At 38.5% G+C, this 25299-nt stretch overlaps 1 protein-coding gene across 1 annotated transcript in view; it reads right to left on the reverse strand.

The window, feature by feature from the left end:
* The window catches only part of LOC142461053 (thyrotropin-releasing hormone-degrading ectoenzyme-like), a 121456-nt gene that overhangs the window by 23209 nt on the left and 72948 nt on the right, over window positions 1-25299 (reverse strand). Inside the window, exon 5 of the mRNA XM_075562704.1 lies at window positions 2837-2902. Coding sequence (XP_075418819.1) covers window positions 2837-2902 — 66 coding nt within the window. The remainder of the gene's footprint in view (window positions 1-2836; window positions 2903-25299) is intronic.

Raw genomic sequence — 25299 nt, forward strand, 5'->3', positions numbered from 1 at the left:
TCTCCACATCAAGTTATGAACACTAGTTTCACATGAAAGTCAAGTTGTCTAACTAGCAAATCAAATTAAATAAAATTTGGATTCAGAAATGATGAAACATGGAAAGGCTCTTAGAGATTATCTAGTTCAACTTTTGAATTGTAAACTTTGGAACCAGAGGATAAGGGAGATTTAGTGTTTTGCAGAAATCCCACCAATATTTTTTAAATAAATAAGACTATCATTTTTGCTCTGTATTCATTTCACTGTGTCATGCTTTCTGAAATATGTTTGCTATTATTTTGGGAAATGCAATCTTAAGAACAATATAGAGAGTGCACATTTGGAAAAATATAAGCAACCTACTTTAAATATATGTATGTTGTTTATAAGTGGTATATTAACTCAACAACAAAAGGATTCAATGTTTCTTCTCTCAAAATTTTACTGTCAAATATTACACGAAACTTCCAGAAAAGAAAAATTTAGGTATATAGAAAATTAACAGAAAATATCATTGTAATGTTTTTCATGTGTGGACCATGAAGACAAAGCTGCAAATACAAAAAATAAAACAACAGAGAATAAATAGAAGAGATAGACAGATAGACCGGCAGGCAGACAGATGGCAGAACAAGCTTGAGCATGCTCGAGTGAGACCAGAAGAGTAGGGAGGTGGAACGAAAAAAAAAAAAGGAAAAAACATACAATTTTAAATTTTATATTGCCTATAACTGTTAACATAATCTAGTGTCTATTTGCAAATGAAAAAATTCTATTTGTCAACAGAAAATAGTCATAGTTATTATGAAAAGAATTCATCGTTTGTCCAGCCGAGGTAAACCATGACAGCCAGGCTTAGCTGTCTCAACAACATGCAAACCAATACTCCCCTGAGCCCCTTTGGAAAGGAAGCATATTAATATCAACTCTGACCCGTCAGCATCATGACATGAAGTGTCTGTTCAGGAGGTCATCTTCAAAATGTATCCCATACATCTTCATGCTCAGGAGATGATAATTTATCACCCCGACATAGAGATCTACTGTACACTAATCCAAACTGCTGGTGATACACTAAATCAGTTTGAGTGATGAGTATAAATAAAGCTGAAAGTGAAGTACTGAAGGATACAGATCTATCTGACCAATGAGAGGTCACAATGCAAATAAAATGCAATGTGGACAAACATAGAGCCCCTTACTTGAAAATTAAAGCCAAATCAAGTTTCAGAGGATAAGTAACACATTAAAACAAGTTTTTTATCCAAGTTTAATGTAATGAGAATCAGATGAATAGTTTTTTCAGATATACTTGATCTGAAGTCTATTAAATATACTTCAATATAAAAGGATATATTTAAAATGTACACATTTTGCATACTAAGGAAAATATGACAAAATAAAGCAAAAAAGGTTGCAAAATAATAATCCTTTCCAAATAAAATAACTATGATTATTCAATCTGCTGAGCAAATCTATACAGACAGATGAGAAAAAGAACAAAAACTGTACTCAGAAAATGATTTCACATCAACTAGCTACCAAGAAATCAAATTCAATTCGTATTGCTCTTATACAAGTTTAGATTTTTTCAAGAACTGTCATGCTACAACATCAATGGGGAAAACAAAGAAATGGCGGTAGAGAAGGACATTCCTCTGATATTCTTGGAGGGCGCTCCTCGAGAGGAGGGAGAAATCCAACTATGTGATCAGAACAGACCCTTTCTCCCCAACAAAATAGGTTCCATGGATTCAGCTATTCTGAAGGTTTCCCTAATGGAAGGAGCTGAGTAAAGTAACTTCCAACCACTGCTGGAACAAATCTGTGAAAATATTTTCTAAGGGAAATTATTCTTCAGGAAATTTATAGTTTTGCTTTGTTGTGCTACGTATAACTAGCCTTGTCAAAACATAGTTAACTCTTGCTTTGTATTTTACCTTTAAAAATTGTGGGGGGTAAACATAGAATTATACTACTAAAATATGACCTGATCTCAGATGTAGTTTATTAAAATTTTAAAATGAAAGCTTACTAAGAACAGATAAGATTGATAGCTCTCTCTGTCTTAGCATAATTGTATTTCAGGTGAACATCAATTTACTTTAAAGGACACTTCTAAGTAGCAGGATGCATCATAAATAATTCATCAATCACAGCTGCTAGGAACATGATTTGCTCTAGCAGATTTCAATGGAGTAAAAGTTTTATTTTTCTGTATTTGTATTTACTTTAAAAGCCATTAAGAAGCCTCTTTTTCTAAGAAATTTACTCCTAAATCTCATACTTCCTACTGCAAATACATTTTGATAAAATTGTTTATTTTCCTTTAATTTGTACAGCACTGTATTTTCTAATTAAAAAGAAAATTTTAAATGATCATCAGATAAATAACAATCTCTATCTATCTATATATATATATATATATCAACAGCGGAGCAACAGAAACACAAAATACACGTAGCTGAAAATACTATTAAGATTTTTCTTCACAATATAATTTTCCTAAGGTTATTATCACTTCTTACCTTACATAAACTTATCAGTGGAGAAAAAAGAGAGAAGTAGGCATTCTAAATATTTTATATCAATTATTTGGGCTCTTACAATTTTAATTTAAAATGAAAATTAAACATATTCTCAATCACACAATACTTCAAGCTTATTCTGGTGCTATTGAGAACATGGTATTTATAAGTTTCATTTCTCATATTGAAAGATGATGCTAACCTTATACATCTTAAACTTTTCCATACCATTTAGTAATCTTATATCAGTAATTTCTTAAACTGTAAAACATCTGCATAGCATAAAATAAGAAAAATTTTAAGAGAAAACAAAGCAATTTACTTACTTGCAAACCCCTTTGAAACACTGAATGGCCCATAAAATTAGCCAGCATTCGAATTAAAGCAGCACCCTGTAGAAAACATATTTAAAAAATAAAAGAATTTGAACCTAGCGATATGATTCCAAAATTTTCTGACACCAATAAAACACAGTGTATTCTTGTAATTTATTTTAAAATATGCCTTAAACAAAAGCAAGAACACGTATACCACTTGGAAGAACTTTATTTGTTTTGTAGATCTGAAAGTTTTATGGATGCAATACTGATCGTTGCAGAATAGAAAATTCTTGGAAAGAATATCTCAGAACAATAATAAGCTATAATTTGGGTGAAATAAAAATCATACTGAGCCATCTACAAAGTAAATAAAAATTAGTTCCACTATAAGTTTATAAACTAATAAGGAAGATATGACATTAATAAGCATAATAAAGTATAAATGTAGAGTGACATAGCTACTGAATGCACCCCTGGCTCCATGCGGAATAGAATTGTTGTGGGACTGGAGACTTTGGAATACTGGCTAACAGTTCAAACTCTGCACGAGACTGCTGGCCTCAAACAGTGTGTCTGCCAATTACTGTCCAGGTATCCCTGGGACAACGATCTCAGTGCTCCTCTCATCTCACATTCCTTGAGTGCATATTTCATATGGCTGCTCCCAAGATTAAATTAATTAACAAATGCAAATTGTTTGAACAGAATCTTAAAAATACTAAGCACCATGTGTTAGGAACCCCGATAACTCCATGGTTAAGAGTTCAGCTAGTGATCAAAAGGTCAGTAGTTCAAACCTACTGGCTGCTCCATAGAGCACAGCCCTGCGCTCTGCTCACATCAGTATTGCCCATGGCTGTCAATTCAAACCAATTCAGAGCAACTCTGCAGGCTGGGGCAGAGCTGCCGCACAGGGTTTCCAATGTTAAGAATTTCACGGAAGTAGATTGATGCCTCTTTGCTGCATTAAGCAGCTGGTGAGTTCACACTGCTGATTTTTCAGTTAACATTCAAGCAGCCTAAGAAACCCAATGGGACAAGTCTGCGTTGTTCTCAGACTCGCTATGAGTAAGAATCCACTGCATGACACGTATAAACAATGTATATGGGTGTTAGTTATTAATATTATATCACCTCACTACATAAGTTTTGTGCTAGATCTTTGAGAAGCAATGTTTACTCAAATACAGATAAAACAATGTAAGTATAACTAATGTGGTTAATATGAATACTTAGCAAGTCAGGGAAAATACTACGGGCGTCTGCCTACTCACATTAAGTATCATTACTATAACAGAACAAAATCTGGACAAAAAGGTAGGCACGTAGTCAACGTGATGTTCCAAGTAATGATGGATGGCTAAAGCCAGATGAACAGAAACCAACAACAGAAACAAAAGTAGAAAGGGAAAATAGTAAATTAGCTACAGCATTCAAATTGCTTTGAGCTAACAATCTTTGTAAATCAAAGAAATACTTGTCCACCAATGTCCACTGCAGTGTTATCCACAATAACCAAAAGATAGAAACAAGGAAAACGGATATGTCCATCAACAGAGAAATAGACAAATACCATGTGATACAGACATTCATTGAGTTGTAACTCATAAAGAAAAAGTCCTGATGTGTGCTATGATATGTATGAAACATGAAAAGACTTGCTATATGGATTACATGAATAAAAAGAATATGTATAAACAAGTTATATAAAATATCAAGGAGATGGGTTAATTAGGGTGTGAGGTAGTATCGATGAAGAACACAGCTTTCCCCCAGATCCTGGATGCTTCCTCCCCCCAACTACCATGATCCGAATTCTACCTTGCAGGGCTGGATAGGGCAGAGGCTGTACACTGGTGCATATGAGGGTTGGAGGTACAGGGAATCCAGGGTGGATGATACCTTCAGGACCAAGGGTGTGAGGGGCGATGCTGGGAGAGTGGAGGGTGAGTGAGTTGGAAAGGGGGAACTGATTATAAGGATCCACATGTGACCTCTTCCTTGGGAGAGGGACAGCAGAGAAGGGGGGAAGGGAGACTCCGGATAGGGCAAGATATGACAAAATAACGATGTGTAAATTACCAAGGGCATATGAGGGAGGGGGGAATGGCGAGGGAGGGGGGGAAAAAAAGAGGACCTGATGCAAGGGGCTTAAGTGGAGAGCAAATGCCTTGAGAATGATTGGGGCAGGGAATGTATGGATGTGCTTTATACAATTGATGTATGTATATGTATGGATTCTGGTAAGAGTTGTATGAGTCCCTAATAAAATTTAAAAGAAGAAAAGAGAAAAAATGATCAGGGCAAAGACTGTACAGATGTGCTTTATACAATTGATGTATGTATATGTATGAACGAACTGTGAAAAGAATTGTATGAGCCCCAATAAATTGTTAAAATTAAAAAAAAAAAGAACAAGGATATTTAAAATAAATATCAAGAATAAGCAAATGTTTGGAAACCAACTTTCATTGTGTTGAAGGGGAATGCAAATGGGTATTTCTTGAGGGATACAGAGATTTTGCTAAGGGGAATGAAAACAATTGGACATAGATAATGATCATTTTATACAATAATTAAATGTAATTAATGTCATTTGATAACACAGGGAAAATGAAATGTTTTATTATACATGTTATTGCATATATTTCATCAAAACAGAATTCTTTAAAATTAAAATATCCCAATTTTATTGTGTCACATATTTTATTGTTTATATTACCCATTTATTATTTTACGTATTTGTCTGTTTTCTGTTGTCTCGTCACAGAACATGTGCTCCAAGGTAGCAGAAATGTATCTATCTTGTTGCTCGCACTATCCCTTGGGCATAGAAACTTGGCCAGCAAATTTTCAGTTAAGTATTTGTTTCATGAATGAGTTCATGTGAATAAGGACAACCTGTCATTTAAAATTATGATCTTGCTTCATTAAGGCTAGACAGGATTCATTATCTTCCCAACACTAGGCAGACTAGAAAGATGTTTTTGATGTGGTAATGATGAAGATAACTATGATGATAATGCTGACAGAACACATACAGTGTTAAATAGTTATCAAAAAGTTTTATACATTTTAATTTATAAGGACCCAATAAATAAGATATATATTTTCATTTTAATTTTATTGTATTGAGGGCTCATACAGCTCTTATCATAACCTATACAAATGTCCATTGTGTCAAACACATCTGTACATATCTTGTCATCATCTTTTTCAAAACATTTTCTTTCTACTTGAGCCTGTGGCATCAGTTCCTCATTTTTTTCCTCCTCCATCCCCCACTTTTGCTCCCCTATGCCCCTTTGATAGTTTGTAAATTATTTTCTCTCTTTTTTTCATGTCTAAATTTCTGCTGTCTCATTTCACCCACTTTTCTGCTATCCATCCCCCTGGGATTGGGGACCAGATATCTGTCATTGTGATGGTATTTCCCTTACTCACCCCCCAACTTTACCCTCCTAGTATCGCTTTCACCCCTTATTGGTCCTGAGGGGGTTATCTGTTCTGGATTCAATGTGTATACTGTACCAGTATGCAAATTCTGGTCTACCCAGATTTTTAAGATAGAATTGGGTCATGATAGTGGGGGAGGAGGAAGAAGTAAAGAACCAGAGGAAGGTTGTGGGTTTAATCGGTGCTATATTGTACCCTGACTGGATCTTCTCTTCCTTGTGACCATTCTGACACGTGTTGTCCAATTTACTATTGAAGGATTTTGAGTCTCCACTCTGCCCTCCCCCTCATTCCCATTGATATGCTTTAATTTGTTTGTTTTATTTGAGGTCTTTGATGCCTGATACCTAATCCCATCAACACATCGCAATCACGCAGGCTGATGTGCTTCTTCCATGTGGGCTTTGTTGTTTCTCAGCCAGATGGCCACTTGTTTTCCTTCAAGCCTTTAAGACCCCTGACACTGTGGGGTCCTGGTTTACAACTGCCGGCACTAGCACCATGACAGGCCGTATAAAACCAAAGTCTGGGGCAGGCTTAAGCTCTAATTTCAGATTCCTGGACACTGAGGTAATTCTATCAGAGACGGCATCACCTGTCCCAGACGGACCAGTAGGGAGCAGCGACCACCACCCCCAATTGACCAGTCAAGAAAATACGTGCAGAACTACTCACCAACCACCACTGGACAACGCTGATGCCAGAAGTTTTCTCCAATAAGTTTAAAGAACAGCAACACTGGACTGCCCCCGGTCCCTAGCCCCATAAAAGCCCAGGGAACAAAGAACTCGGGGCTGATTCCCTTTTGGACGCTGGGTCCCGCTGCGCTGGGCAGTGTAGGGAAGAAAGCCCTAGCTCGAGATAGAAAAATAAAACTCCGTTTGCCGCATTTGCATCTCAACTGGCTGTAATTCTTCCGTGCGCCCAAGGTGAGCTCGCGTTCCTTTCCCCAATCCAATAACATTATATCTGTTGATAGTCAAGCACCATCAGCTTTCTTCACCACATTTGCTTATGCACCCATTTTGTCTTCAGCAATCATGTCAGAGCAGGTGAACATCACAGAGTGCCGTGTTAGTAAAACATTGTTCTTGGGGTGAGGGAGTACTTGAGTGGAGGCCCAATGTTCATCTGCTACTGTAATACTTTATAAATAAATATACGTGTAGAGCTCTAGTACCCTGTCATTGCATATAAATGTAATTATATATATACATGCCTGTATAGCTATCCAAGTTTTCAAAGCTAGTAAGTGATAGAGCTAGGGACCCAGGAAGTCTGATCTAGTCTAAATATCTACATAGGAAAACACTAAAGACCCGGCTATTGACAGCTAACATTACCTATGTGGAGTCATCTAGTAAATAGCAAAAAAATTATTCACCATAACTTTCACACAAAAAAGCAGAGACTAGATAAGTGGATATTAATTCATGCGTTACTTGTAAAGCTTTCTGCTATCAGAAAGCACAAGATCATTGTTTACAATAATTTCATAAAACAACAAATTATTTCAGTTATTTTGAAATGAAATATATATATAAAATGCTGCTCAGGTCACAGGTAATATATAAGAAAATTAGTTTACATATCTTTTATCCCCCCCTGGCCTTTCCTTCCCTCTGTTAAAGAGTCATTTCGTACTGAATAGGCCTTCGGCTCACACAGAGGTAACAAAGAATGTACAAATGGTTAACAGGGCTAGAATTGAAGACAACATTCTTACTGTAGATTTTGGAAACAGCAAATAAATTCATAGAAAACCTCCTAGTTTCCTCAAAATGTATCTTATACTGAACATTTTTCTACCCCAGCAACGAATGGTTACATTCAGCGATTTAACACACATCATTTGAGAAAGATTGTGAAGCAGGGAGGTACAGAGCCATGCGAGTCCTGATATTACGTTACTTTACCGTATGTTTTACACTTTGATAAGAAATGGGAGGCATATTATATTATTTTAGTAGATAAAATGATAAATTGAAAAATGCATGAAAAGAACCACCCACATACAGGGCTTCAAATTAAGGTACACCTGCGATATCACTGTAGGCTTGTCTACCTCTTTTAGAGACCATTCATTCAAGCATTAGGTTTAAAATTAAGTAATCACTTTGTCAATACTGCTAGCTGTCAGTTTCTTGTACTGTGGTAGATTGCAGGTTGCTGTACTGCTAGAAGATGGGTCAAATACCAGTAGGATCACCTGAGGTGAGAAGTTTTCAACAGTTTCCAGACTAGGAATAGGCTATAAAAAAGAAATCAGCTCTCAACTTCTAAGGGATTCGCTGTGGAATACCTTATAAATAGTAGCAGAGCATTGTGTGATACACTGAAAACCTTATGATTAGTAGGGGGATATTCACAGATATAGCACAAGATGATGAGCCACTCAAGTTAGAAGTCACTCAAAATATGCCTTGAAGAGCTGCCTTCTCAAAAGTACAGCTGAGCATAATAATGGAGATGGAGTGCAGCCTGCAAGACTAGTAGCTGCTGAAGCGTGACTCACAATGAGGAGCAGAAGCTGCAAATATGTATTAATAACCCTAATATGAGATGTGTGATGTTGTTTGAATCTAGGAAAATTGTGAGTTCTCAGAAATCAAATGGAAAGCAAAAGGATGGATATCCTAGCCATTAGTCACCAGAAATGGTTTAGCATTGACCATTCTGAATCAATCCTACAATTTACCACGTTAAGATGTCAAATTCAAAGGCAATGACATGTATATTGTAAAAAGAGGATTTTTACATCATGACCAAGTGGGATTCATACCAGGGATGATGGGATGGTTCAATATTTGAAAAATAATGCATGTAAAGCACCATGTTAACAAGAAAAAGGATAAGAAGCATGTGATTAAATCAGCTGATTCAGAAAAAGCTTTTGATAATATAATATCCAACACCAATTCCTAATAAAAACTTTCAAGAAGACAGAAGGGAAAAGTCTCAATATAGTAAAAGCCATATACAAAAATCCTATAGCCAATACTACACTCAATAGAGAAAAGCTGAAAATATTTCCTCTGAATATGGGAACCTGACAAGGATGTCCTTTATCGCCACTTTTATTCAACACTGTGCTAGACATCCTAGCCTATTAATACCCTAAGACAACAGCGAGAAATAAGGGAGTGCACGTGGCTAAACTAGAAGTGAAACTGTTGCTATTTATAGATAATGTGATTTTATATATTGAGAATCACAAGAGTCCACAATAGGATATTGAAAACAACAGAGCAGTTTAGTGGTATAGCAGGATACAAGATTAACAAGCAGAAATCAATGGGATTCCTATATTCCAGTGGGGGCAACACCAAGAAAGATTTCAGGGCAACAATATCATTCACAGTAGCCGCACAGAAGCTGGTTACCTAGCAATAAATCTAATAAAAAAATAAAAGATCTGTATGAAGAAAACTACAGATTACTCCAAAGGACTAAAGGGGATCTACAAAAATGGAAGGATACCCATATTCATGGATTGGAAGACTCAATATTGTGAAAATATCAGTATTACCTAAAGCAATCTACAGATTCAGTGCAATCCCGATCCAAATCCCAGCATCATTCTTCAAAGAAATGGAAAAAAATTATTACCAACTTCATTTGGAGAGGAAAACAGCCCAGGATAAGCTAAGAAGTCCAAAAAAAAAAAAAAAAGAAATTAGGTGGTCTTGAATTCCCTGACCTCAAAACCAGTACCAGCTGTCAAAGCAGTCTGGTACTGGTATAATGACAGAAACACCCACCAAAGATCAGGACAGAAAACACAGAAGTAAAAACATTTGCATACAGGCAACTGATTTTTGACAATGGTCCAAAAGGCTTTAATTGGGAAGCTGATACCCTCTTGAATAAACAGTGCTGAAACATTGGCTATGCACCTGCAGAGAATGAAACAAGGCCCATATCTCACCACATGCACAAGGATAAGCTCAAGGTTGATAAAAGACCTGAATGTAAATCCCAAAGCTATCAGGGTCATTCAGGAGACAATTGGGGGCAATTGTAAAGTGCCCTAGGGCAGGGAATATATGGGCTATCAGAGATAACAAACCAATCACAATCCATGGAAGACAAAATAGATGAGTGGGACCTATTAACAATTAAACACTTATGTACATCAAAAGACTTCCTTAAGAGAAGGGGGAAGGGAGACTCCAGATAGGGCAAGATATGACAAAATAACAATCTATAAATTATCAAGGGCTCATGAGGGAGGGGAGAGCGGGGAGGGAGGGGGAAAAGAGGACCTGATGCAAAGGGCTTAAGTGGAGAGCAAATGCTTTGAGAATGATTGGGGCAGGGAATGTATGGATGTGCTTTATACAATTGATGTATGTATATGTATGGATTGTGATAAGAGTTCTATGAGCCCCTAATAAAATGTAAAAAAAAAAAAAACTTCCTTAAAAGAGTAAAGAGAGAGCCCACATACTGGGAAAAGATATTTAGTAATGACGCAACAAACAAATGACTAATTACTAAAATCTACAGTATGTAAAAATCTACAACAATAAAAAAACAACAACTAATGATCCCCTGAGAAGGTGAGCAAGAACCAAGGATGACATTCAAAAGGCTAATAAACACCTGAGGAATGCTCTCGGGTCACTAGCCATCAGATCCCCCAATAAAGTAAGTAAAAACAAACAAACAAATAAAACAAAGCCAAAACAATCATAAGATACCACCTAACACCCAAAACTACTGACCAATTAAAAAAAAAAAGAACAAAAAGACTGAGAACAACAAATGCTGGAGAGGGTGTGGTGAGATTGGAACTCTGATCCACTGCTGGTGGGCTTGTAGATAAGTACAGCCACTGTCAAGGTGATATGATGACACCTAACACAGATGATTAACAGACAACACATAGCAATAGCAAATACATTCTAGTAATATGTCATTGTGGTAAGGTGTAGACAATGTAACTCATCATAAAAGTGTCTGAATTGTTTCTTTGAAGTAACTTACCATATTCATACCTGCTATTACTTCTGCATCATAATTATGTGATATGATAAACCATAATGAATAAAAACCAATTGTGAAAAAACCAAACAAGTGAAAAATGATATGATCCAGCAATACCATTACTGGGCATATACCCAACGCAAACAAGAAGCAGATTACAACAGACGTTTGGGCCCCCGTTTCCATGGCAGCATAGTTCACTATAGCAAGAATCTGGAAACAGCTAAATTCCTACCAGTAGATGATTGGATAAAGAAACACGGGTATATACAAACAATGGAACCATACACATCCCAAAAAAACAGCTGTGAATCCATGACACACCTTCAGATGTGGAAGGAGCTGGAAGTCAGTCTGCTGAGTGAAATTAGTTTGCACGCATGGACGAGCCCTTTATGAGACCGCGGCTGGAGGAAAAAGCATCAAAGTTCACACTTGTGGGACTCTCATCTATTGGCTGAGGGCCATACAGTCTGGTAGAGAGGCTGACCGGTGCCAACGAACCGTACACCCTCTGTTCTAGATTTCCTAAGGTCACCAGGCTTGAGGGTGCCTCACCTCAGCTGGGATCAACGGGTCAAGAGGGTAGAGGTGTCTAATAAGAGGCTGACATGTTCATCTTTGATGAGGTCCCCCTCCCCCCCAGGGCCGGGTAGACAGCCCTATCAGAGAGAGCAGACATACACATGGGAAAACAACGTAAGGGAACAAACAACGCAAGGGAAAGGGAGCAAACATAACCCGGGAACACAAGCCATACCTGTCGGTAGGGAAAGCGAGAGGCCTGACTTCCCGGTGTGGGAAAGATGAGTGGAAATGCTTTGGGGGACAGTCGGCAGGGTGGGGGGGGGGGAGGGGGGAAGTGCCTTTGCCAGTATGCACTGGATGGACCACATTGACCAGGGTTCTGAATGCATCTCGGGACCCTGGCCAAGGCCTGAGGTGCACGGGACACTGAATCCTGGATCTTTCAAGTAGATAAAACCATGATAAATGAAGAAAAGATGGAAGTGGTCAAGGATTTCATCTTCCTTAGATCAATGTTCATGGAACTGCTGTCAAGAAGTGAAGAGACATACTGCACAGGACAAACTTGCGGCAGAAACCTCTTCAAATGGGGATGAGTAAGAACATCACTTTGAAAATCAAGGGCACCTGACTCCAGTCCTGGTATTTCCAGTGGCCTCATAGGCAGGGGAAGTTCGGCGCTGAGTAAGGAAAGCCAAAGCACGGGGGCACTTGAGAGAGGCTGTGGAAGGTAGCCCGCAGTACCAGAAAAAGGAGGAGGGATCGCTTAGAAGAAGTGCATTGAAAATGTTACAAAGAAGTGAGGTTGGCAAGACATTTCTAATGGACTTTGATCTTGCTATCAAGAGCTAAGTCCTGGAAGAGGTCACCGTATGCATGGTAGAAAGGCAAAACCAAACAGACGGAAAGACCCTTGCCAACCAGGATGCAGACTGCCTGCAACCATGGGCTCCAACCTCCGAATGGTGGCTGGGCGACGTCCAGGCTGGGGGTAAGTACAATAGACTCTATTCCATGGCGCCTAACACGGACAATAACAGTAATAACCGCCTACCTGATGCTTTACAAATAGCACCCAAAACAGAAACTGCTGCCATCAACATGCTTCACCGGGGAAAAGGTTAAAATCTATCTACAGTAGAACCCGGTACTCGACTGCATCAGTGAGCGACATAATTGGATTTTGATGCGAAATGTAGAGAGCATTTTGCATCAGAGCTCAAACAAAACATCAGAACCTGACCCGACGCACGTGATTTTTGTAAAGGAAGCAGTTCGTGGTTCGGTCACGTGCGTTAGCTGGCATTGTCTGTCTAGGCCTTGTTTAAACCTTTTGCGGCTGCGTTCCAAGCGTTTTTGCTATTCTTTTCTTAGTTTTCGTGGCTTTCTGTACTGTTTTTAGATAATAAAAAAAACATGGGTTCAAAAAAAAGAGTATTTTGAAAAGAATTATCATGATAAGGAACTGGTTAACCTTGTTATTGATATTGTTGATGATAATTTAGTAAACCCTTTTAGAAAACAGATAAGGAAATGCCAACCACAGACCATATTAAACAGAATATGTTTTTCTTTTTTTAAGAAAGCCAGCCAGGTCCTAGTAAAAACAAAGGCAAAGAAGGGAAAACACCTCAAAAGCAGCTCCCAGTTGATTTGCCCAAACAGTGACTCTCTCTCCACATCCGTGTCCACAGATCCAGATCCTCATCAATCTCAAGGTGTGGGTCAGACTGTAGTTGTTAGAAACTTTTAAATGTTGTGTTTCTTGTTTAAATTATATAATTTAACTCTGAACGCATTCACTTTGAAATTTCTGTGTAATGTTTGATAAAAAAAGGTAAGGTTAAGGTAAACACTTGGTGGTCAAGAACAGATTAATCCATGCTCAGTTGTCTCTTGTGGGAAAAACTGAATCAGAGCTCAACTGCATCGCATCTTGATGCTCCTCCTATAACTGATTAGCGTCGAGGTCCGGGGTTCTACTGTTCAGAGATAGGTACGACTGGGAAGAAAGGAGTTATTTTCCTATTTTTAATCCAAGGCCTTGGGTTTCACCAAAATAATATCAACACCCTTCAAATCATTGAAGGTTGTCAGTTGCCAGGAACTATCCTGTTTGTCTTTTTAACTTTGTTACAAATGCTTGATGGTTCATCTGCTTGAATTAGTCTGTGTAAACTAACTCCAATAAATGTAAATATGTGCCTCTATAAATATTTTGCCCATTAAAAGTCACTGATAAAAAGATAGTTTTGAAAGTAAAATATCCACTAATATCCTATAGTTGAATATGTAATATCTACTGTTATATATGGAACCCTGGTGGCATAGAGGTTTTGTGTTTGGCTGTTAACTGCATAGTTAACAGTTCAAAACCACTAATTACTGCTCAGGGTCAAAATGAGGCTTTCTGCTCCAATAAAGTGTTACAGCTTCAGAAGCCACATGAGCAGTTCCACCCTGTCCTACACAGTTGCTGTGAGTCTGAACCAACTCAATGGGAGTGAGCCTATATAGAGATTTGATTGTATACGTAGAATAGATTATCTTCTAAGTGAGATAAATTCAAGGCTTGATTTGCAATCATTGGCTTTCAGAGTACAAGGTTGGCAGTTCAAACCCAGCAGCCATTCCCCAGGAGACAAATGAGGTTACCTGCTCCTGTAAAAATTCATAGCCTGGGAAACTCAATAGAGGGTGCCCCTGTTGCAATTAACTTAATAACATGGATTTATTTTTTCTGGGCAGAATATCAAATGATACAGGAAGCATAAAAAGAAGATAGAAGGTACACAGACTCAACATAAGAGAAATAATGGTTTGGTTTCAATCATTTAGAGGTAGAGTATGACCAAGAACTGATTGTACTGAAGGCAGAAGCACTGAAGACACGGGTGAAACCCAGGCTCCTGGGAGCTGAAAAGACACCGATCAAAATATGTTTGCAAATCACCTAACTCTGGAAGTCCTTACTGCATATACTCGTGTAGAAGCCGAGCTTCTCAGCACATTTTTAATGCCATTTTTGTGGTAAAATTAGGTACCTTGCTGGATATTCAGGTCAGCTTATACTTGAGTATATACGGTTCCAGTCTGTGCCAAGAATCTGGTAGTGAGCTAACTAGCCAAAGTACAGGAAGAAATATGTATCTGCCATAAGAGTAAACAATTCTAAAGAATGTAAAATTGAATGTAGAATGTAGAAATTAACAAAAAATATAATTAATATCACTTTCAAGAAAATGGTTGCCAAAGATCATTTGAAAATAGAGGTTTACATTGACAGGGGGCTACCAGAAATTCAAGCCAGCTTCAGAAGACGATGGGGAACCAGGCCTATTGTTGCTGATATTATATGGATCTTGGGCTGGAAACAGAAGACCAGAAAGATGTTTACATGTAGCAAAGATGGCTAGGTGGATCATAGAAAACTACAGATGACATTGTGAAGAAGGAGCCTGAAAACATTTATTGGTGCTCATGCAGAACCAGTACAAGGACCAAAAGGCAGCATTCATAAAGAACAAGGGAGTATGGGTTGATTTCAACAGGAGCGGCATATGTTGGGTGCGCAACCTTTTACTGGATTTATTCAATCTGTATGTTGCGCAAATAATCTGAGAAGATGGACTAGATGGAAGAAAATTTCAGCATCAGGATTAGAGAAAGGCAGATTAACCACCCACGGTATGCACACAGTCTAGCTTCAGGAAGTGATGGGGACTTGAGTCACTTGCTAATGAATATTAACCACTGCGACCTTCAGTAGTACAGACTGCAACTGAATGCAAAAGAAACAAGAACCCTTACAGTAGTACCAATAAACCACATCACAATAAATGAAAAGACGATCAGTGTTATCAATGATCTTATTTTCCTGGGATACCAAATCAAAGCTCATAGAAAGGGAAGCCAAGAAATTAAATAATAAACCAAATGAGGCAAATCTGATTCAAAGTTTGCATTAAAATGAGAAAGAGCCAAGATGTCAGTTAGAGGACTAAGACAAACCTCCCTTAAGCCACGGTGTTTCAGTCGGCTCGTGTGCCTGTGGAAGGTGGACAATGAATAGAGAAAGCAGAAGAACAATGGCTGGATTGGGGTTATGATGATGAAAAATGTTGACGGTATCATGAAATTCCAGAAGAAAAGACTCTCTTAGATCAAGTACAGCCAGATGCTCTTTAGAATTGAGAGCGGCAAGCGAAATCTGCTACACTTTGGACCTGTTGTCAGGAGACAGAAGTGTCTGGAAAAGGACACGATGCTGGTAAAGGGGAGGGACAGTTGTAAAGGATGGATTGACCTGTGGCTGCAAGAGGGAGCTCAAACAGAACAGCTGGGAGGCTGGCGCAGGGCTCCTGAGTCTTTCATTCTGTTGTTCCGGAGTTGCTGTGACTAGGAAGGGACTCAATAGAAGCTAACAACAACCAGTGACTTGAACAAATATAAATAAGCCTTCAAGAAGGCATCTATATCCATGCAAAATTCTCGGCCTGTGGCGCTCTGGATTGTGAACAGTTACCCCCAGCCACACATATTGCCCTGGACTCGGTCTATTCACCGCAACACAAGCTTAAATACAATGGTAGCCTGGTCCTCCGAGGAAGGCATCCCCTCTATAAGTCGTCTCCTACCAGTTGCGATTTTGACAAGAGAACTGTAAGAACTGCCTACATCCTCAGCCTGCCCAGGACAGACTGCTGTAGCCGATCACGAGAAGCAAGAAAGTATTTCTATTCCTTGTGATGCAGATTGTTTCCCGTACAACGAGAATTTTAAAGCCATGCCACACTCAGCTCCCAGGATATCCACTGAAGATGTGTCTGGGAAAAGTTTCTTTTACCACCAAAATTCTTCAAAATTTTATTCACAAATCAATAAATGATGAGCCGGACAAGTCAGAAATTTTATGAGTCTTCTGATATATTTTTCCTCCCACAAGTTTGACAATTTTTTCCCTTTCTTTTGTGCCCTCCTCCTTATTTCTGCACACTTGTGTAAGCTCATGAAATGTAAGCATTTATGATTCAATCTTGGGACCAGGTTAGAATTCCCTTTAGGACCTATCATTTCTGCTCCTTGAATTTCCTTGACAAGCTTCCCTCCTATACATTTCCAATCTAATCGGCCCACCCCAAGGCTGTAAACTGTCAGCTTTGCGGCACATCTCACCGGGCCATCTGGGGAGCGGGACTTAAAATATCCACCAGTCAACTCAAACTTCCCTTCAGAGCAGAATCCCCGTCTTCAGATGATTTAAGTGTTTCCCTCCAGGTAATGACGACTTGGTCTCTTGACAGGCTATAAAAACGATCAATTTCCCATCATCTAATGATGAAGAAAATCCTTTCTAATCATAAGGAATGTGCTCCTTTTCTGTCTGGGTTGTTGGAGCCCTGTTCTAACAGGAAATAGAGACTAGAAATATCAATATTTTAAAAGTTACATACTATCACCACTCCGTTAATTGTGGCTTAATTAACTTCTAGACCACATGTCTACATTGCGCACTTGGGCATTTTAACGTCTCCAGAGTAGCATGCACTCTTCTATATTTAATGTAACCTTTTCTTTCCAACCCAAAAATGTAAACATCCCTATTACATAGAGTTTTACACCCCGATAGGCTCGCCAACTGTCTCAGGAGGCCAGCACGTGATCAGCACCCGCTATGAGGAGCTACTGGGAGCATTTATTAACCACCACAGTCTTTGTCACGATTCCATAAAGCGTGTGTTCACCAAGGAAGTAGTGTTTACACACTGTACTTTATATTCAGAAGCCAAGTTCCTGCCCCAACATTAGAAAGTGAACCTTTAGGAAGCCTAAGAAGCTCAGGGGGATAATGTACTTGTTTCTGTAAGATTCTTGAAAACTTCCAATTAATTCGTGCACATTCACCACTGTGTTAGCTAAACACAGGTTCAGGGAAATAGTGGGGGGCGGGAAATGACTTTTATGGGTTCTTTTTTTTCCAGGTTTCAAAAAGAATAATATACAACACTTTGCTTATGAAATATTGATCATGTAGTAATTTTTATACCTTGAGTATTCCTTTTCAGATGTCTTCATAAAATTAATTTTATTCCACATTATACAAAATTGCATGCATGTCAGTCTTGCAGGCATTCAATAATTCCAGGGAAGGCGCTGTGTCCTCGTGCCCCCATTGCCCCCATCCCCAGCGCCTACTCAGTAAGGCTGCGCTCCCTTAGGGTATTAATTAGGGGAGAGAGAAAGAACCAGTACCTATGGACATCGCCACTACTCTGAGCTCTTGCAAACTGGATACTCAGCTGGGCTACAGAGTTTATTTCTTCACTGGTATACTTCGGTGTTAAGAGAGAGCTTCTCATTTATTCTTTTAGTGATGCTTATTAAGCAAGGTAGTATGCCTATTATCCTGTAGAATATAAATGAAGATGTCACAAGTCTCTGTCCTCATGGTTCTCAGGAGCCTATGTCAAAAAAAGAGAAGCTGCAAAACAGTATGAGATAATGAGATGCAGTCAGTTAAGACAGCCCTTCTAGCCACAATTTCTTATGTGGTGTATTAGAATTCTAGACTCTATTCCTGTGACTGTAACCCTACTTTAGAAGGACTTCTATGCTAATCTAATGGACAGGATTGAGCTAGAGTTAAGTCCGAAATTTAGTAGAGGGTATGAACCAAATCAAGCCCTTCGTTTCCTGGGGTTACACTCTGCTAAAAGACACAAAAACAAAAGCCCACCCTATCCATCACGGCTGTTCCTCTGGACATAAGAGCCATCTCTGTACAGAGAGAATCCCAGGACCAATGGATGAGAGCATCAGAGATCTCTGCCTGAACAGGTGGGGCCTGAACCAGAGGCACCGGAGGGCGTGGCATGGAAATATGGACTAGACAGAAAGACCCAGTCCATGATCTGAGGCCAAGGCAAGGGATCACGAGTCTGAACAGAGGAGCGGCATCAGGACTATGAAGCTGTGAGGCAGAGCTGTGCTTCTGGGCCATGGAAGCAGAAGCCAAAGACCAGGGAGAGACTTGGTTGTTTGTTGAGAGCTGTTGCTCTGGATGATGACTGTATCCTTACAGATATCCTGATTTGTGCTAACCTATTAACTTCCCATTAGCCTATTGACACCATGGATACAATGGGCTAAAGCATAGGAGAGCTCAGGGTGGGCAGTGTTTGGCTCTGTTCTATACAGGAGTGCTATGGGTCAGAACTGACTCAACAGCCCCTGACAACAAAAACTACCCTAATCCCAACCACCAACAACAACACACCTCATTGCCATCCAGTCAATTCTGACTCATAGTGTGATCTTCTGGACAAGGCAGAACTTCTGAAACTCTAATGCTTTAAAGGAGGACAAAGCCTTATCTTACTCCCAAGGAGTGGCTGGTGATTCCAAACTTCTGACCCAGAAGTGAGTAGCCCAGTGCAAAAACACGATTCTAGTAATCTGGGATGGCTCCTGGGACTTCCCTAATGAATTCCCATAGTTCTGTCTGGAGTTCTGTGTAATCATTTCAATAAATCCTCACACCTCGCCTAGAAGTGGAGTACCCTGAGAGGTACAGTAGTGTCAGAATAAGGTAAAGGATGGGGAGGGAAGGAGGTAGTAGCATGTCTGAACCAGGCCTCATGGCAAAGGGAAGCCAGGGAGGCCAGACACAGTAACCTCCCCACCGTTTTACATAGAGGAATGAAAAAATAAAATATTCACAATGGGGAAAGATTGTTATTTCTGGTTAATGAAGGATTAAAAGGTTTTAAGTAGTAGTAATTGTATTGGACGTTTCAGGATGGGGGGAATTCTATGAACACAAATAAAGTATAAATAAACACACAATGGCATGAAGATGGCAGAAGTGGCCTTTGTAGTATCATACATATGTGGAAGAATAAAGCACACGCACTCAGCATGATTAGTGTGATGAGGCTACTCCAGAAAGTAAACTAACCCAAGCAAAATGGCTTCAATGAAAATAAAAAGAAGAGGTACGTTTAAGGGAAAAAAAAAACCAAGATATTTTTGAATTTTAAAATCTGAGTGATTGGAAGGTGACATTAGGAAATATAAAGAATGGAAAAAGCAGTGCTATTCAGGTGCCTACAGCGCAGTTTGAAACACATGCGGCTTGAAGAACGGGTAAGGAACTTTCGAAACAGAAGAAAATGTGAACATGAGAATGAGATTGACTGAAGATACAAATTGGGTTTTGAAGTGGCTAAGACTAGCAACAAAAAAAGTGCTGGAGTCCAAATACAGACAAAGAAACGAGAGTCTTATAGCCAATCCACAGCTTCTGCATTACTAGCACTTGAGGACCAATGATAGCCTCTCAAGAGATGAATGAACTATACTCATGACTCAAGGGAATCAATAAAGAAATGGAATGAAGTGCAAAGAATGGCATATTGTGTTAAAAACAGAAGTGGCATCATAAAAGATATCATATAAGAATAAATATTTGGAATTTCAATGATCACAGCGGATCACTTTTGTGAGAGATCCTTGTATAAGCTCATGAATATGAAAAACAAATTGAAACTAAAATGAGAAAAGTGAAGGAAGGAAAAAGAGCCAGAAATACATTCAAGTAAATTATATTTCTTTCTTTTAAAATTATGGGAGAAAATCTTGTGAAAAGAACTGATTGTGATAAAGACTGAAAATGCGGCATGGCAAAAGCCAAGTGTTGGAACCAGTCTCCAGAAAAGCCAAGTAAGAACAAGATCAAGGTTAGTCTTAGAAAAGATAGCACAAAGGCATAATAAAAAGGAAGTAAAATATATGGGGGACTTTGATATGTAAATTCATAACTTATGATAATATACTACACAGGCTAAACTGTTTGCTCAATCAAGATAGACTCTTCATTTGCCCAGGTCACCACCATGGAATCACTGTCATAAACAGTCCCAGATGCAAAAGATTCGCAATAAATTACCAGTTGGCTAACTGATTGAAAGTCTCTCACTTCTTAACAATGTAGACTATGTGGACACAGGTTTAAGAAAATTAAAGAGTAACAATAAGTTTGAACTAACTCCAGTGAGAAGTTAATAGAGATTCAAAAGAAGTACAAAAGTCATATAAGTTAAAAAGTCATAAATCCTAGTTGACATTATTAATAATATATTCAGTATTTATTAAGCACTTATTATATCACCAGTGCGATATTATGATATAATATTATAAGTACTATAAACTTTATTTTCTGGATCAGAACATTAAAGTTTAGAAAGTTGTATTACTTACCCAAATTGATGCACAGTAAGTAATGGAGCTAGGATTAGAAGGCCTCAGTTATATGCATCTCCAAAATTGGTAATCTTGAGCACTTCAGAGCAATTTATCCTCACAAATCAAAATAGCTACAGGATTCTCTCCAGAAACACTGTTTGGAATCAGTAAGGTTTTGATAGAGGATTGTGAAGGGGAATCTAATTCAATGGGATCAGAATTGATGTAATTGAACAAGATGCCTAAGATCTGTAATGGAAGGGAATCTATTAATAAAATAGATGAAAAAATAAAATAGATGAAAAGAAAAGTATTGGGCTAACAAAAGTGAAAATTTTGACTGATCAGATGCTATATGTGCATGTAGAGCTGATGAAATCATTCCTCTTTGACGTCCCACTGCCATCCCTATCATATTTAAGCCAGCTAAACTTTCCACTAGGTCCCACCAGTCAATGGCTGAGCACAATCAGGGAACTAAACACATTTCTAACTCACTGCCATTGAGTCAATTCTGACTCATCGAACAGTAGCCCTGTAGGACAGAGGAGAACTGCTCATCTTTCTCCCTAGAGCAGCTGGTGGTTTCAAACTACTGACTTTGCAACGATCAGCCCCACATGCAACCACTGTACAACCAGGGCTCCATAATGCAACTAACGCAAGTTAATTCCAGGGGTTCGTTCGAGTGACTCGTCCAACCCTCGCTTAAGGACTCCTCAGTGGCTTCTTCGAATGTGTTTGCAATTGGAGCACAATCTGAAAGCCTTATGAACTGATACTCCTTCCAACCATCTCCTTGCCCAGGCGACCAACCTACCATATAATGTGAACACAAAGTTCTCCCTGCCTTTCCCTGCTTCTTTACAATCATAGATCTACTTCTTGGTAGATCTGAAGTAACCTAGAAAAGCAATTTTAAATGCTGAGTTTAAGCAAGTGTAGACTGTTGGATGGCAGGTAACTGTAGTAAGTTAGTAATGAATATGTTCTAGAACAGGGAAACCACATGCAAAGCCCAGCTTTATTCTTCTACTCTTCTCAGCCAGTCTGTTAATGGGTAAACATTGCATCCTACAAAGGTGTTTGCCTATGGCCTGAACCTCCTTTTAATGAGGTTGGGGAAAACATGAATCATTAGTTCAGTTAGTCTGTGGGACAGACTGAGGCAAAGGTGTCAGGTAATTTCTTCACATTTTCAGAAGTATAGTCTAATAAACACAGTACTTCCTTAAACGCTCCTCCAGACCAGCTTTCTTCCACTTGGGTGAGTCCTTCAATTAGACACAGAGACTTATGAGTTGAGATTTCTTATCATTTAAGTTGCTGAACAATCAGGCTATTGACTCTAAAAGCAAAGTAGATTTTAAAATGCAAATTTCTGAAAGATGTCATGGCACTAAACCTAGATACGTGTGAAGATAAGTTGAAGTTCAAGTGTAGTTTTTCTATTTAAGAATGACTTTTGTTCTGGAATAAAGCATATCTTAAATAATTCTCCCTTTTAGACATGTTTTCTTTTTAAAGAATAGAATAGATTTATTTGGTTTTATATTTCTCTAAGGTTAAAAAAAGGAATAATAGAAAGAAATACCTAATCCTGAATATATCCCACTCACAAATTTGTTACCATAAAGGAAGGATGAGAGACAAAGTAGATGAAGAAGAAAAAATGGAAAGGAATTAATTTGGCATAAGAAAACAGAATGCATGCCCCAGGGTCCCAGTCTTTAGCCTTGGGGTGATCTCTGGATTATAAATTCCAGAAGTCATGCCTCGATCTCCACACAGCTTTTATTCCAAGTGTCTCAGTGAAAATCCCACAAGAAGCTCTCCTCCTTCATGGATCTATCTTAACATTATTATGTGAAGTTTCATACTACAGTCACCTTTATAAATATATAGAAAATGTATATAATGTATTTTGTCATTGATAGATACCATTTAGTTGACCCCTGGCTCATAGAAATTTCACGTTTAGGTTTTTTTTTTCCCCCTGTTAATCTTTACAATGCTGTATTGCCAGATCTTTCTTCCTGTGTTCATTGAGTGGGATCAAAGCCCCAACCTTTAAGTTAGCAGCTGATTACAAATGGTTTGTACCAGTCTCACTCACTGATTCTTAATGGCTCTCCAGGACAGAGGAGAACTGCTTCTGTGGGGTTCAATACTGTAACTGTTTATGGGATAAGAGGCCTCATCTTTCCCCCGTGCAGCAGCTGGGAGTTTCAAGCTGCTGACCTTGTGGTATGCACTTCAACATGTAACTACTATGTCAGCAGAGCTCTTTTATCATGTATATTCATTCACTCACTGCCATTGAGTGGATTCCCACTCAGTGACCCTATAGGACAGGTTAGAAATGCCTGTGAGCTTCTGAGACCTTAACTCTTTCTAAGATTAGAGAAGCTGGTGGTTTTGAACTGCTGACCTTTTAGATCACAGCCCAACTCATAACCACTATTCCCACAGGGTTACTGATAATTTACATTATAAAATTTTAATATAAACATCTGGGATATTGCCCTCTTATCCAAGAGAGCATCAGAAATTCATGGTAAAATAGAATTAAAAGCTATAGTTGCCCATGGAATTGTTGAATCTTCCTTATATATAAATATAAACTCTCTCTCTCTATATATATATACATACATACATATTCCTCCATGTATCTTCTAACTCATCAATGTAAACAATATGTAAACAATATGCAATACAATATAATCTCCGCATTATGTATTTAAAAGTAATCCAAGTATAAGGAAGATAAAAGAAGAATTGATACACCATATAATTAGGTAAAATCAGGTGCCATGGCTATTATTTGGGTTGGCTTATACTTGAGTAAATACAGTATTTGAATTACAGTGCTGGTGAACAGTACTGAAAATACCACTTATTGCCAAAAGAATAGAAAACTCTGTCTTGGACAAAGCGTGGTCAGAATGCTACTTAGAAGCGATGATGGAAAGATTGGCTCATATACTTTAGGTGTGTTATCAGGAGATGTGAGTCCCTGGAAATGAACATCAGGATTGGTAAAGCAGAAGGTCAGTGTACAAGAGGGGGACCTGCAACCAGCTTGATTGATACAGTGGCTATAACAATGGGCTCGACACAGTAACAATTGTGAAGATGGTGCAGAAATGGATAGTGTTTTGTTCTGTTGTACTTAGGGAAAGAGCATTCCAGACAAATAGTAGAATATCGATGCATTTGGAAAGTTAGAATTTAGAAGAGAGATAGGAGCTAACAGCCAGAAGGAGCAAGTATAAATGGAAAAGATTCACACAAACACACAAAGTAGGAAGAGCAAGTCTGGGACATTTCAAGATTTACTGAGTAAAGTCAGGGAATTAAAACACAAACACTTGTTATCAAGTCGATTTTTACTCAGAGTGACCCTGTAGGATGGAGCATAACTGCCCCGTGGTTTTCTATCTCTAAATGTGTGTGAGAGTAGAAACTGCAGCTTTCTCAAAGGAAGTAGCTGCTGGTCTCCAATGGCTGTCCTTGTGGTTTGTGGACTAGTGTGTAGCCCACTGCACCACCAGGGCTCCCTGGGAGAAGCCACCAAAAGAAATGAAGGAGAAATGGACAGTGAAATTGTTAACAACAACAGTTGAAATCAAGTTTGTTTCAAGAGGAGATGGATCCTGACTCTAGAATGTACTGGGAAAGAAAGTCAACCAAGGTGAACTGAAGCTATATTTTGATATAACAAGAGCGATATGACCAAACAGTAAGACTGAAGACAGAACCAGAGTATTGATTTTTGTCATGAAACTTCTAAATTTTTTATTAGGATTATATTAGCTCCATAGATAGATTTTTGGGGAAAATTGACATCTATATACATTAAAAATAATTTTCAAGTAAAAAATGTTTTTGGCTTCCCTTACAAATTTTTTCTTTTAAAAATTTTTTATCTAGCTATAATTAACACACTCTATATTTCAATAGTTCGATCATATTAGTAAAGCCTTAATATTAAGAAGTCTTAAAGGGATGGGCTTTCAGACATACAGAGGTTTCCCTCGTTAACCTATTTGGCTGCTAACTTCAAGGTCACAAGTTCAAATCTACCATATGCTTTGCAGAATAAAGATGAGGCTGTAACCTCCAGGAAAGATTTACAGTCTCAGAAATCCCAGGGAGGAAATTTACTTTGTACTATACAGTTGCTGGTCTGAAGCAACTCAATGGCAGTTGATTTAGTATTTTGGTTAAGAGAATGGTAAAAGAATTGGAAT

The sequence above is a fragment of the Tenrec ecaudatus genome, chromosome 11, assembly GCF_050624435.1.
Source record: "Tenrec ecaudatus isolate mTenEca1 chromosome 11, mTenEca1.hap1, whole genome shotgun sequence".
NCBI classification, from domain to species: domain Eukaryota; kingdom Metazoa; phylum Chordata; class Mammalia; order Afrosoricida; family Tenrecidae; genus Tenrec; species Tenrec ecaudatus.